The 15,962-nt window shown below is 42.2% G+C and overlaps 1 protein-coding gene across 1 annotated transcript in view; it reads right to left on the bottom strand.

Annotated features, from left to right (window-relative positions):
- Positions 1-8,965: 8,965 nt before the first annotated feature.
- Positions 8,966-15,962, bottom strand: part of LOC117486600 (zinc finger protein 84-like) — a 113,039-nt gene continuing 106,042 nt past the window's right edge. The window contains exons 4-5 of the mRNA XM_034135104.1: positions 12,673-13,663; positions 8,966-10,374 (exon numbers count right to left, since the gene is read on the bottom strand). Of these exons, the coding sequence (XP_033990995.1) occupies positions 9,282-10,374; positions 12,673-13,663 (2,084 nt within the window). The 3' untranslated portion in view covers positions 8,966-9,281. The remainder of the gene's footprint in view (positions 10,375-12,672; positions 13,664-15,962) is intronic.

Genomic DNA, 15,962 nt, shown 5'->3' with positions numbered 1-15,962 from the left:
AACACTCGCGAGAGTTTGCAAGTCACGTGGCTGAATGTTTACGTTTGGCAGGCAGCCTTTCAGTTACGATCGTTAACATCAGTGGTCCACAGCAAATGATGGTGAGAAGCTAAACTATCTATTAATTATGTCAATTACAGGGAGTGTGATTGTTGAAATAGTTACGGTCTTGCTGTTCAAAGAAGAATGTAGATCACTGTAGATCACCAACACTATGGTTTATTTTTTATTCACAGGCAAGTCAACGTTATCGCAGTAAAAGTCCCAAGATAGCTCCTGGTGCAATAAAATGTTCCCTTTCAGTGTTTTACTATTATGTCTGATGTTTCTCTATTAATATTGCTTCTGCATTAATGTGTATGTTGCATGTTACTGCTGGAGATGTGTTTCCGAGCCGCTCCGATTACAACGAGTTATAACGAGAACGTGACGTCATATTTACACAAGACGGATCCTTTCTAGCCATAACCGAGGAAGAGGACTCTTCAAATCCGGGAAAAGAAGAAGGCCGCATCCCAACCCGCCAAATATGTGATATATCTGAACAACAAAGTGGACAAAAATCATTTTATTTATTTATTGGAAACATTTTCATGATCGCTTTTTCGTTTATACATTTTCATTTATTGTCATTTCCATTCAGTCAGTCATTAAGTGCTATTTAACATGTTAATGTGCTACATATCCACACAAACAAACTAAGTGTGCAATCCAATGAATGTTAATCTAACTGGGTTTTGATAGATAACATATCTCTTTTTCTTCTCTCAATTATTTTATTTCTATTGTGAACTCTAATCAATATTAATCCAACTAATGTTCGTTTATACATTTTAAGAATAGATTTGCCTGTCCCACTGTTTTGGCCAAACTTGACCCACTTTACCATGCTGCACTGCGTTATATATCAAATGCACCCTATAGGACTCATCATTGCACATTGTATAGCCTAACTGGATGGTCCTCACTTACTATGCGTAGGATGCAGCACTGGTTTTTATTAATGTATAAAGCCATTTTAGGTAAGCTTCCACTCCACAAATGTGTCAGATTTGCCCCAGTTTGTGACTCTTACAACCTCAGACCCAGTGCCTGGATACGGGTCCAGGTACCTACTGTACGGACTGAGGCTGGAAAAAGGAGTCTTTCTTATTATGGTCCTTGGTCTTGGAATGACCTTCAATCACGCTTTAAACTGAGGGCACTTGTCTCTATATCATGTTTTAAATTGAAGTTGTCTGAAGTCCTCACCACCAGCTGCTCTTGCAGTAACAAGTAGTGTACTTTTTTTATTGTCCTAATGTGCACAATGTAGTGACTGCTTTTTCGTCTTTTGTTTTCTTTATGTTCTCTGTATTTTATATGTTTGTGTTATGTGTTATGTGTAACGTTGCTGCCTTCTTGGCCAGGTCAGCATTGAAAATGAGATTTTATCTCAATGTTTTTATCTGGTTAAATAAAGGTTAAATAAAAAATAAAAATAATGGCGTTTATCTTTTTTGAGAATGAGTTCTTATTTTATTTAATGTATTTGGGTCTACAACAGATGATACAAATGTTTGTGTCAGTAAATGTGTACTAACAGAGGCGGGGGTGTTTGTGAAAATAACGGGGACAGAGCTGCTGTCAGACGAACAGCTGTGCAGCGTCATCACAAACGGACGTCGCTTCACGTGACGCTCCGGAGGAAAGGACGTCCCATTGCTCTTAAAACTCATTTCCCTGCTTCTCGTGGTTTCCTTGCGTCTCCATGCTTCCCCTGGTGGGAAGGCACAGAAGGCTCTAGTGACATCATCAAACGTCATCCATGTATCCCACGCCGTCTTCTTGCCCCTGCCACCAAAAGATGACACTGTCACATCCAGTAAATGCATGGAACATTGGTAAGGCTATGCATCGATCTGGACCTAGTGACCTCGCCATCTCATGAGCTGCTAAATGCCGAAAACTCTTCCCAGCTCCAAAGGCAACCCACAGCAGTGATGTTGAGGGATTGGGCTGCTGTGATTGCCAGTACTACCACATCCGTGTCAACTGTGCGTATTGACACCTTGCTCTACCCTTCCTTCACAGCATCTCCTAGGTGCAGTAGGATGCGGGTATCAGCCTCCTCGTGTGTGCGTGTTGCAAGTACTGATTATTTGTTTGCCAGTGTTGAGGGCTGTCACACTGGTTGCCAGGAAGAAGAACAGTTCAGCCTTCTTGTCTTCAATGCGCAGAAACTCTGGCCAGTTTCTAGGAATGACACTGGATGGCTCAACGCGTCTATGAACACCCTTCCCTCTCTTGCTGTGTGTTTCAGCCTTCAGACTTTGGGGGAAATATTCATCCCACACGACATCAATTCTGCTGACATGCTCCAGCTGAGACAGGATGTATGGTGAGTGTGGGGGAAACTTCTGTGTAGCAATGCATTGGGAGTCACCGACTCAGGAAGGAGACACGGTGAGAGTTGGAGCTTTGATGTCAAACACTGATGGGTTTATTCAGAGTATTCGGCCGGAGGATTCACATCACAAATCAAAGAGTCAGAGGTTCTGACTACATGGTAGAGTTGCCACGTCAATTCTGAAGAGCCTCTCTCTATGCTAGACCTTTGAACTGGTTCACAGAGAGTAATCAACATCTCTGAAGGAGTAGACTAAACAGCTGGGAACACTGAGCCACCTGCGTCCGACACTCATGGCCTCAAAGATTTCACATCTTAGAGTCCACAAACACCGATAAAGAAGTGCCTCAGTGTTCTCACAACAAGTACCCTTCGTGCCAGACAAGTTGACCGGTCACAAACTGATGACAACAACACATATGGCACCAAGGCCTTTCCTTAAAGGAGATAACAGACGTCAGAGTAGATCATAAAACGTCACAGAGCAAAAGGTTAGATATCTAGAAGAATTATTCCTTAACACTTGCGCTTTCTGCGCATAATAAAAAAACGTCTTCGCAGCACCAGGTCGTAGCATGTTCACAAGAGTAGGCCCATCAAGGATGAAGCCTTAACTTTGGGGTGGGATGCATTCTCTTGTAAAGAAATCTGGTCCTCCAAACAGCCCACCAACTCTGACTTGGTACCAGTTCTGAGCTTACCCATTTGTGACAATGATGATGGACATGCCTGGTTTTCAAGTTTATTATATTTCACATAATTAATCCCAAAAAACTCACTTCCATCACGTATCTCAGATACAATGTACAGCCTAGAGAACAGAGAACAGTCATTCTTCAGAGATGAGAGCTGTTGTTCGGACCTGAACCTCTCTCGGACTGGAGGCTGGCTGAATAGAGGGAGGTTTTTCCTTTTAATGGGATCTTTGATGGGCTTTGTCTGTTTGACCAGGCGCTCACTGACATACAGTGGAAAGATTTCTGCGCCCCAAGCAGGAAACACGTGACTTATCAGTAACTTTAGACATTGTAAAACAATTTGTATCGATATTTTATCGTAGATTATACATTTAACTGACACCAACTATATAGTATGTACCTTGTTCATTACATTTTTTTTTAATGACAATCTTGAATGTGGGAAGAGGTGGGGCAGCGGCCCTAGCGCCCCTATGGGCCGGCCGCCACAGGTCACAGAGTATTTTTGCGTTGACAAATTTAATGAGAAACTAGAAAACAAGTGTTACGTTTTCATCTCAGATTAAAGCAGCAACAATCACATTTAACACAGGAGAAAAAACGGGCATCACATTTGAGCCTTCCTCAACAAATCCAGGTAATAAAATGTTATTCTACTACACAGTATTTATAGGGAAGTCCAAAAATCTTAATATCTTTGCTTTGAGTCTGAACCGATCACAACAGCATACAAAACATATTAAAGGGGACCTTTCATGCAAAATGCACTTTTGTACGTCTTTTCTACATGAATATGTGTCCCCGGTGTTCCAGGGAACTCACCAAGTGTCAGAAAACACAACCCTCTCTATTTTCCTCCATACCCAAATCTCTAAAAAAGGGGCTGCAACGGATCTGATAAAAACTGATCCAGATTTGAACACTTCTATGTCGTCACAGAAGTGGCGCTACGGCTATTGGGCCAACTCTCCACCTATCAGGGGAATGTGGGGTTGGGCCACGGCCGGCCATTGCCGCTCGAAAGCGCTGGAGACGCTGTAGTACATATGCCAGGCCTGTAAGTGGCGCTGTAGTCTGCCACAAAAGCAGCGAAGAAGACTTCCCGCCCATAGTTACCATGGTTACCCTTCTGTTTATTCTCCGCTGTGGCTTTCTTTCTCCCTCCCCGAGGCAAGCGTTTGCTCCTGCTGCTGTAATTCAATGCAATCCCTCCCCGTCGAGGCAAGCACTGTAACTCTCTCCGGTTAGTCCACCAGCAGATGACAAACACCCACCTCTCCGCCTCTTCCAAGGAACGAGGGGACCGTGCAGCAAAGTTTCAGTTTCAGTTTGTTTCGCCGGTCAAGATGTCCGTTAAAGTTTAAATCTTCCGGACAAAATTAGAAAAGTGCCGGTCAAAGGTCTTCTTTGTTATTTATTGAGCTTTAAAACAAATGAATAACGACTCTATATAATAATAGGCTATAATAAAACACGGAAGACGGAGATCTATTTTTCTCCCCCTCTTCTGACAGCCCAGCAGCTGTTCAGAGCACGCTCCCCTCTCCTGCAGGGGGGCGTGGTCAGCAGCAGCTCAAAGAATCAGCCCCCTGCAAAAACAGTGCTGGAGAACAGCAAATAGAGCGAAATGAGGCATGGCTTAAAATCATGATCTGTTTGGTATTTTGAAAACAGAAACGTATAAATATACCTTATATAGGTATGGCCCTACAATATATCATTTAAATATAGCATGATAGGTCCACTTTAAGTGACAGAAAAATTCAAACAGGGAATTTCAATCTAAAATGAAAATCATTTAATACAAATTATATTAAGGATGTCTTATAAGAGTGTGTCGGTGAGCGATGGCGTTTTATTATACCACACAGTATTTATAGTGAGGTACAAATGTATGTTCGTCATGAGCCCCCGAGCCTGTTTTCCAGGTCTCAGGCTCGAAAATGACATTCCCAGAACAAATGACCATAACGTCACTTTTTTTATTTTAAAGTAAATTCAGATTGAACATAGTAAAAAAATGTATATTATAGTGTCCGTCCAAAGAAATTACTTATAGTGAAAACCACCCCTGAATGATGGGATAGTAGACTAAAAGCTTTAGGAATCCAAACTATAACATATAATAACATAATAATTTTGTGTCCTGTGGCTCTATGTTTGATTCTGTGACTAACTCTGCTTCTGTGAACACCACAGTCTGTGACTCTGAACAATGTGGTCTGGAAAACCCTTTCAGTTTTACTCCTTTTACTGTAAATGTTGTTCATGAAGCATTATCTAAGTTAGATCCTAAGAAACCGGCCGGCCCGGACAACGTGGAACCTTTCTTTTTAAAGATAGCTGCACATTTTATTGCTCCACCTCTCACTTCTCTTTGTAACCTCTCCCTCAGCACAAACACAATTCCTAAAGTATGGAAGTCAGCGTATGTCCTGCCTCTACTAAAAGGAGGGGAGACAACTGTTTTAAATAACTATAGGCCAATCTCTAAATTATCAGTTCTGGCTAAGGTGCTTGAACGCCTAGTGAGTGAACAGGTAAAGGTGTTTTTATGTAACAATGACATCCTGTCTAAACATCAGTCAGGTTTCAGAAAGCAACATAGCACCATCACTGCCACAATGAAAGTGGTGAATGACATTACAAGTATTTTAGATAAAAAGCAGAGTTGTGCAGCTCTATTTATTGACCTTTCCAAAGCGTTTGATACCGTCGATCATCGCATCTTAAAGCAGAGGCTACTCAGTATTGGCTTATCCAGCCATGCAGTGGGGTGGTTTGTGAACTACCTCTCTGAAAGGTCCCAATGTGTTCACTTTGATGGGCTGTCTTCTGAGTGGTTAAACATTGCTAATGGTGTTCCTCAAGGTTCTGTTTTAGGTCCACTTTTATTCTCCATCTACATCAATAGTTTAGGTGAAAATGTGGATGAAGCTACTTTACATTTTTATGCGGATGACACCGTGATGTACTGTGCAGGTCCCTCCATTAAGGAGGCTGGCGTTAAATTACAGGCTGTTTTTAACATTATTCAGACTCAGCTCGCTGAGTTTAAGCTTCTTTTAAATGTTGAGAAAACCAAGGTAATGCTCTTTTCTAAAGCTAAAAAGACTCCAGAGACTGCTTTGGATATTGTGACTATGCAAGGACAAGTACTCCAAGTGGTTAGCTGTTATACATACCTTGGTATCTGGCTTGATGATTGTCTTACTTTTAAACTTCAGGTCACTAATCTGCTTAAAAAGCTGAGGGTTAGACTAGGTTTCTTTTTCAGAAACAAGTCCTGTTTCTCTTTTGAAGCCAGGAAAAGGCTAGTCACTGTGACCTTTTTACCTGTGCTAGACTATGGTGATTTGATCTATATGAATGCACCTGCCCATTGCCTGGAAAGGTTAGATGCCGCCTATCACAGTGCTCTGAGATTTGTTACTAACTGTAAAGTACTTACTCATCACTGTACCCTGTATGCCAAGGCAGGTCTGCCTTCACTTACTGGTCGGAGGCTCAGTCATTGGTACATATTTATATATAAAGCCATGCTGGGTAAACTACCGACTTATATCTGCTCCTTGATCTCACGGAGAGTGGCAAGTAGCTATTGCCTGAGATCCCAGGATGTGTTCTTATTACATGTGCCAAGTGCTAGGACTGTTTTAGGTACTAAAGCTTTTATGTGCGCTGCTCCTCTAGCTTGGAACCAAAAAATATTGAAACTGAGCATTTTGATTCCCTTGCATCGTTTTAAAGCACGGCTGGATGACATGTTATTGGATACCTGTCACTATAAATAGGTTGCTAATGTATACCCCTGTAATTATGTTGTGATGTCCTTTTGTTTTCTGTTGTTTTTATGTGTAACTAAATGTACCGCAGGTCTCCCTTGAAAAAGAGATCGTTGATCTCAATGGGATTTTTTAACCTGGTTAAATAAAGGCTACAAACAAACAAGTACCCTGTATCAAGATTGATGCAAAACAAGTGACATTTGACCTTTCTAGAGAGATTTAGAAAAAGAAACCCACTTCTGGGGTCATTTGGGTGCATTTGACCTATCTCTGGAACCCCTTGGTCGATTTTGATGATTGACACCTCTTTTTAACCGTTAGAGCCAATAGAATCGAGGGGAAGTTCCTAAAATCCATCTAAACATTACCCATTGGTGAATGAGTGATGCGCAGCCAGAATGCCCAAAAAAGGAAGCTGTCATACACTCTGGTAGCTATCATTAGCAGCCAATATGAAAACTCAGTTTTTGACATAAAAATGGAATGATGGATTATCAGTAATTTTTTCAAAGTGACACAGACACATTGGATTAACCTTTGGATCAACCTGTTAAACCCTGAGCCTGTTTTTCAGGTTTCAGGCTCGAAAATTCCATTAACACAACAAATGACTATATCTTCACTTCTAAAAGAGGTAAATTAATAATCTTTTTTCTCAAAGCAAGGTTACATCTGTGAGTTGGATGTAGAAGTGTCAGAATCAATATAGATGTTTTTATTTTAAAGTAAATTTAGATGGGACATAGTAAAAACATGTCAATTCTAATCTCCGCCTAAAAAAACCCAATTACTTATAGTGAAAACCACCCTTGAATGATGGGTTAGTTGACTAAAAGCTTTAGGAATCCAAACTATAACATATAATAAGTACCCTGTATCAAGATTGATGCAAAATAAGTGAAGTTTGACCTTTTCAGAGAGGTTGAGAAAAATAAAGTCCAGGCGGAATCACCTCTGGGTAATTTGGGAACCATCAGTTCCATTTGACCTTTTTCACTGTAAAAATCATTTTATTACTTTGAATTATCACTATAGGTATTCATTCCATCCAAATACAACAGTTGTAAAAAAAAAAATAAAAAAAAAAAAACATCTTGTAATCTGCTCTGTTATCTGCTGTCCGCTCTGTGTTTTGGATTTGGATGATTGACACCTTTTTTTTAACCATTAGATCCAATAGAATCGTTGGGCAGTTCCCAAATCCACGTAAACATTACCATTGCGGAGTGATAGTGATGCAAACGAAGCATATCTGAAAGTTGAAGCCCTGGACTGCTAAACTTTATACCCAGTATATTGCCATAAATATGATGATGGATTATCAGTAAAAATGTCAACGTGACACAGACACATTGGATTAACCTTGAGCGGTGTTTTTATTCCGTTGAACACAACTTTTGATCACAAATCAACAATAGGTAAGACGTAATTATTGTTATGGTTTTGAAACCGGATGTTGTTTGCTTTCTCTTTTCTGGCTGATAGCTCCGCGAATTCTGGTCGTACAGTGATGACATTATATGTATGGAATCTGTGGAATCTCAGCTTGCTAGTCGACATCTTGTTTGTGCAGTTACGATAAGTAATAAGGGCATTTCGGTTCCGAATTGATTTTAAAATCCTTTTATTTGTTTTCAAAGCACTAAATGGGCTGGCTCCGGCCTATATAGCCGAACTCCTCCAGCGCTACACCCCAGCCAGAGCTTTAAGGTCTGCTGACCAGCTGCTGCTGGTAGTGCCCAAGACCAGGCTCAAAACCCGAGGGCACCGAGCCTTCGCAGCAGCTGGCCCTAGGCTCTGGAACACTTTGCCCCTCCATGTGAGGTCGGCCCAGACCCTAGGGGTTTTTAAATCTACTCTTAAAACACACTTCTTCTCTCTGGCCTTCTAGTCAGAGCGGAGCACGACTCCTGACTTTTCCTTGTGTTTTTTTATATATCTGTTGTAATTTATTGTCTTTTATTGTGATTGTAGTAATGTGTTTTTATGTGATTGTATTACATGTACAGCACTTTGGCCCGACCAAAAATCGCTTTTAAATGTGTTTTATAAATAAACTTTGATTTGATTTGATTTTTAGCTGAGTTTCTTCCCGTTAAGTAGGTATGACACATTGATAGTTTATTAAATGTTAAGAAGCCCCGAGACACAGTTTCGTGGAAAAAAATGTTAGCTATATCAGGAAATGCATCTCTACAGGATGTGGTAGGAGTTTGTCTGGTGCGCACTTCTGCAAATTCGAGTAATATATAATAATACACAGAATTAACACAAAGAATATACTTTATACAGAAATGGTCATAAGAAAAAGACCCAAGAGGAACTCAAGCAATCAGTAGTTTTCAATCACGACTACTATCAGAGTGCAAGCAAGAGGAATCAGCTAGCTAGCTCCATGGAGAATTATTAAAGGTCTGCAGCGTGAACGTGTTGGTGGACTTTGAGGTTACTACGTCGAGAAAATGTTTTCCCACATTGATCACAGCTGTGAGGTTTTTCTCCTGTGTGGATTATCATGTGATCCTTTAAACTTCCTCTCAGTGCAAAAGATGTATTACAAACTGAGCAGCTGAATGGTTTTTCTCCTGTATGAATTCTCATGTGATCCTTTAAACTTCCACTCTGTGTAAAAGATTTCTTACAGACTGAGCAGCCAAATGGTTTCTCTCCTGTGTGGATTATCATGTGTTCATTTAAATCTCCTCTCCCAGCAAAAGGTTTATTACAGACTGAGCAGCTGAATGGTTTCTGTCCTGTGTGGATTATCATGTGTTTCTTTAAACTAACTCTATGTCTAAATGAATCGTTACAGACTGAGCAGCTGAATGGTTTCTCACCTGAATGGATTCTCATGTGGTCCTTTAAACTTTCTCTCACTGTAAAAGATTTCTTACAGATTAAGCAGCTGAATGGTTTCTCTCCTGTGTGGATTATCATGTGTTTCTTTAAACGGCGATACTCTGGAAAGGATTTCTTACAGACTGAGCAGCTGAATGGTTTCTCTCCTGCACTACGTCTCGAATCACTGACAGGGTCTTGTTTATTTCTCTTAGAGTTTGAATCTGGTTCTCTGGTCTCCTTCCAATCAACCCTGTCTTCAGTGTCAGGTTCAGAAGAGTCTCCAGGGTTGTCCTCAGTCTCAGGTTGTAAATGTCTCTCTGGATCTGAGTTCCTGGCTGGTTCTGGTCCTCCACAGTCCTCTCCATCAGCTTCTGTTTCCAGGTGTTCAGTTTGTCTTTGATGAAGCTGAGAGGACTGAGGTTTCTCTTCATCATCTTCACTCTTCACAGGGACAGGAGTGAATGTGGACTTGGTGATATCAGCCTCCTCCAGCCCTTGAAGCTGCTCTCCCTCCTGACTGATCCAGAGTTCCTCCTGCTCCTCTTTAATGTGTGGGGGGGGCTCTGGGTCCTCCTGGTCCAGACTGGAGCTCCACTCCTGCTGCTCAGGGGGAACCTCTTCTTTAACCACCACCAGCTGCTGGACGTCTGCAGGAAACAGGAAACACACACAGAGACGTTACAGAGAACAGCTGTTGTGTTCATTACGTCACCGCTCAAAGCCCCATTTTGAACCCCTTATTTGTAAATTCCTAATTAATATCATAAACACCTATGGCTAATATCTTTTTACATTTATGCACCAACATGTTATGTTTGTGTCCAAAAGTTAGGGATGCACCGATAGGAGTACGAGTACATGAGGACAGCATCGGCCCGATACCCGTTAATGGGATCGGTATCGTTGCATCCCAAATAAAACACAGAGGGTTACAAATTAATATTAAAGAGTTGAGATATTGATGAAGATGCAGGTTATGTATAATGGGTTACAGCAGTGGTTCTCAAACCTTTTCTGCCAGGCCCCCCCTTTTGGAGAAAAAAAAAAGTCGGGCCCCCCGCAACACAAATAGTCACGTAATGGGCCAAGTTAAAGGTGGGGTAGGTAATTTTGGAGAAACCAGCTTGAGTGCGCTAGAATTTGAAAATACACAGCCGGAACAAATCTGCAACTTCCTTACAGAGCCCCTCCTCCAACACACATGAACGCGCACATGACCAATGAGGGCACGAGATAAGTTTGTGCACAGATGGAAGGCTGACAGGCAGGTAGGCCATCCAGTTACTTTAGCCGGGCCGGCTAAAATTATTGGTCGTGCTTTTTACAGTACTACAGCTTCCACAGATGAATTTATGGATTTTTGTCAAAGCACTTAAGATATTCATTGCTATCGGGATGTTAAAGGAGAGGTGTCATGGCCATTTCCACTGATCATAATTCCATTGTTGAGGTCTACTAGAATAGATTTATATTGTGCATTTTTCCAAACTCACATTGGTTTCTCAAACAGCATCTCTCTCGTTCCGGGTACGGCATGACATCATGCCGTACCCGGAACGAAATGGAAGAATCAAATGGGCAGTGACGTATCTCCAACGAGGCGTTTTGGGGAGGTATTTTCTGTGTTAGAGTTTTACTCGCTACAGGGTGTACTTTGAGGGTTTTGACTCTGCAGACCGTTTACATGCATAAAAACCTTCATAACACAAGGGGACGGGTAATAACCGGAAAAGCATGACATGGGACCTTTAAGAGCATTCCATGGAATATAACAAAAAGTGTATCTCGGGGGGCGTCTCCTCTCCTCTCTGATGAGCTGCTGCTGAAGAGGGGGGGGGCATGCTGCAGGACTTCCGCCCTGTGTAGCGGGTGTCTGCAGGATCAGTAAATGAAATCCAACATTCAATATTCTGGGGAGGATGTTGTTTATATTTGTGACTTTGTTGTTCTGCTGCTGCTCCCGTTAACTTCCAGAAACTACGCTAAACTTCCCGCTCGCTCTACACATGCCCGCGCCACACACGTTTAGACTTTGAATCGAAGGATCACCGGTCCCGATCCGACCAAATACAGAGCGTGGACTGGTACCTGGAGAGGTACCAGTTCACTTCCTGGGCCACAGCGGAGGTGCCCTCGAGCAAAGGCACTGAACCCCCAGCTCTGGGGGCCGGCAAACTGGCTGCCCATTCACTCTCCTATCCTGCATGGGGTTCAGTTTCGGCATGTGTTCATGTGTGGTTACAAATAAAAGTTATTTCCCCGTTGGGGATAAATAAGAGTAAATGTTGTATCTTCAACAAACTTCGTACAGTGAAGGTAAAGAGTAATGAAAAGAATAAAGACTATAACAAAAAAAGTAGAGAAACAGGAGAACTGCTTAAACAGCCAGCCACTCACGGTGGCGTCAACCCGTTGTACATGATAGGCTAAGGGACGGGACATCGCTAAGTGGTCGGCTGTGGCTCAGTGGATAGAGTGCTGGACTTCGAATCAGGGGGTAGCAAGTTCAAACCCCACTGCAGTCAGCATGTCGTTGTGTCCCTGAGACACTTCACCCCAAATTGCTCCTGTGGGGATTGTCCACAGTATTGAGTATGTAAGTCGCTTTGGATAAAAAAAGCGTCTAACAAGTAACATGTAATGTAATGTAATGGTCGACCAATCACAACAGAGCCCGCCAGCTAACCAATCAGAGCAGACTGGGCTCTGGTTTCAGACAGAGGGTGAAAAGAGGCAGTATGAGAAAAATAAAGCGCTTTCTTAACATTAAAGCATGAAGACAACATACTAATACCAACCTGAAAATGAACAGAATATGTCATCTGTGTTGTTGTCCTCAGTCTCTGGTTGTAAATGTCTCTCTGGATCTGAGTTCCTGGCTGGTTCTGGTCCTCCACAGTCCTCTCCATCAGCTTCTGTTTCCATGTGTTCAGCTGAGCTGCTGGCTGGAGGCTCTGCCTCTCTGTTCTCCTCAGTTTGAGTTTGATGAAGCTGTGAGGACTGACGACCAACACACTTATGGCTTTTGACCAGATTACACCGGATAAATCTTTTATGACAAACACTACAATGGAATGGTTTCTCTCCTGTGTGGATTCTCATGTGTCTCTTTAAATCTCCTCTATGTTTTAAAGACTTCTCACAGACTGAGCAGCTAAATGGTTTCTCTCCTGTGTGGATTCTCATGTGTCTATTTAAATTTCCTTTCTGTGTAAAAGAATCGTCACAGACTGAGCAGCTGAATGGTTTCTCTCCTGTGTGGATTTTCATGTGTGTCTGTAAACTTGATTTCTGTGTAAAATAATTGTTACAAACTGAGCAGCTGAATGGTTTCCCTCCTGTGTGGGTGCTCATGGGTCTATTCAGATGTAACTTGCTGCAATTTTCTTTCCCGCACTGAGAGCATATAAAGCGTTTCTCTCTAGCACTACTTGTTGAATCACTGACAGGGTCTTGTTTATTTTTTGCAGACTTTGAAGCTGACACAGGTTTTCTGGGCTCCTTTGAATCTCCACTGTCTTCAGTGTCAGGTTCAGAAGAGTCTCCAGGGTCGTCTTTAGTGTCTTCAGAAGAGTCTCCAGGGTTGTCCTCAGTCTCTGGTTGTAAATGTCTCTCTGGATCTGAGTTCCTGGCTGGTTCTGGTCCTCCACAGTCCTCTCCATCAGCTTCTGTTTCCAGGTGTTCAGTTTGTCTTTGATGAAGCTGAGAGGACTGAGGTTTCTCTTCCTCATCTTCACTCTTCACAGGGACAGGAGTGAATGTGAACTTGGTGATATCAGCCTCCTCCAGCCCTTGAAGCTGCTCTCCCTCCTGACTGCTCCAGAGTTCCTCCTGTTCCTCTTTAATGTGTGGGGGGGGCTCTGGGTCCTCCTGGTCCAGACTGGAGCTCCACTCCTGCTGCTCAGGGGCAACCTCTTCTTTAACCACCACCAGCTGCTGGACGTCTGCAGGAAACAGGAAACACATATTCAGAGAAACTGTAGAGTATAAGAATTTAAAATCTAACCACGAGTAACACTTCATTAACTTTGCAGCCCTTATCCATTCCTTATTTTAAATGCTTGCTTATTGATTTGCTAAGTCCCGCCCACTCTGTGTTTCTGTTGGCTCGATTGTCTGTCAATTACACTTTTTTCCAGATGCTCTGGAGAGCTTCAGGACAACAGGTGAGTTAGTACTGTAGCTGATCTAAATCATAGTAACAGTGCTTAGTTTGGACAGGGAGAGCGTGGGGACGAAGTTTCTACTTTTCTGTTTGCAGATATGAGTTTCTACATGTAGGTTTGAGTAATTCATGCTAATGTTAGTTAGCAGGGTTAGCTCTGTATGTACTGGCTGCATGAGATGTTGGTCTGTTTTTAGTGATTGTTTTAGACAGTCGGAGGGGGCTCCTATTAAGGCACTGCTAGCTGTACCCTTCATTCAACACGTAGAAAATAGGCAAGAGTAGTACGAGACAAGGTCTGAAAATCCTGAAACTTTTCTAAAAAGTCAGAGTTCTGACTTTTTTCAGAAAATATCAAAATTCTGACTTTTTTCTCAAACTGAAAAGTCAAATTAGTGACTGTAGTTGGAGCAACGGAACCCGGTCAGCTAATACCGTTACCGGTCTGTGGGAAACACTTCATCATAGCTCATGACAGAGACGGAGTACTCGAGTCCCGATTTTCGGGACTCGTGACTCGACTCGGACTCACGCACTGATTGACGCGACTCGGACTTGGATTTGTGAATTCTCGCACACGATGACTTGGACTCAGACTCGTGAATTTTTCCCCCACGATGACTCGGACTCGACTTGTACATTGACGCTCCGACTTGGACAGCAAGACTGAGGTCATCTTTTTTGGACCCCAACCTCCAGCCTCTCCGGTTGATATTCTGGGCTTTCTCAAAAAAAACATCCTCCCCTCTGTCATGAACCTTGGAGTGACCTTCACTAGCACTTTTCAATTCGACAAGCAGGTCAGCACCGTAGTCAAATCCTGCTTTTTTTTTTTTAAATAAGACTATTGGCCAAAACCAAGTCGTATTTATCTTTTAATGACTTAGAAAGGGTTATTAACGCCTTTGTAACCTCGAGACTGGACTATTGCAACGCTCTGTATGTGGGTATGGACCAGGCCTCAATTAAACGCCTGCAGCTAGTCCAAAACGCAGCTGCACGTTTGCTGACTGGCCACAAAAAGCGTGACCACATCACCCCAATTCTGGCCTCACTACACTGGCTTCCAGTTCGGTTCAGAATTGATTTTAAACTCCTTTTATTTGTTTTCAAAGCCCTAAATGGGCTGGCTCCGGCCTATATAGCTGAACTCCTCCAGCGCTACACCCCAGCCAGAGCTTTAAGGTCTGCTGACCAGCTGCTGCTGGTAGTGCCCAAGACCAGGCTCAAAACCCGAGGGCACCATTCGCAGCAGCTGGCCCTAGGCTCTGGAACACTCTGCCCCTCCATGTGAGGTCGGCCCAGACCCTAGGGGTTTTTAAATCTACACTAAAAACACACTTCTTCTCTCTGGCCTTCTAGTTAGAGCGGAGCACGACTCCTGACTTTTCCTTGTGTTTTAAAAAAAAAATAATTATATATATCTGTTGTAATTTATTGTCTTTTATTGTGATTGTAGTAATGTGTTTTTATTACATGTACAGCACTTTGGCTCGACCAAAAATCGCTTTTAAATGTGCTTTATAAATGTGCTTTATAAATGTGCTTTATAAATAAAACTTGATTTGATTTGATCGTGCTGTATGCTTTCACACATTCTGCTTCCACATTGGGAAAGAGCAGCGCAAAATGCTCTATGTGGAAAAAATATTGAAGAGAAGGCTCCGTAACACATTACTCCAAGGATCGAGTTCAGACCTATAGGCTGTCTTGAACACTATCGTCAGAGTAACGTGATCTAATCCCCTTAGGCAATATTATAAGGAATCATTCTGTAAATGTTCATTGTTATGCGGATGATACTCAACTATATTTATCCATCAAGCCTGATGAAATTAATCATCTAAATAAAATTCAAGACTGCCTCAAGGACTTAAAAACATGGATGACTTTAAACTTTTTGATGTTAAACACGGCCAAAACTGAAGATATTGTACTCGGCCCAAAGAATCTACGATACAAATTATCTAAAGATATACTAACTATGGATGGCATTAATTTGGTCTCCAGTGAGACTGTAAGGAACCTTGGTGTTATATTTGATCAGGATGTATCCGCCCACATAAAATCAATCTCAAGGA

The sequence above is a fragment of the Trematomus bernacchii genome, unplaced genomic scaffold (assembly GCF_902827165.1).
Source record: "Trematomus bernacchii unplaced genomic scaffold, fTreBer1.1, whole genome shotgun sequence".
NCBI classification, from domain to species: domain Eukaryota; kingdom Metazoa; phylum Chordata; class Actinopteri; order Perciformes; family Nototheniidae; genus Trematomus; species Trematomus bernacchii.
The sequence above is the reverse complement of the archived record's forward strand: the minus strand, read 5'-3'. Positions and strand labels throughout refer to the sequence as shown.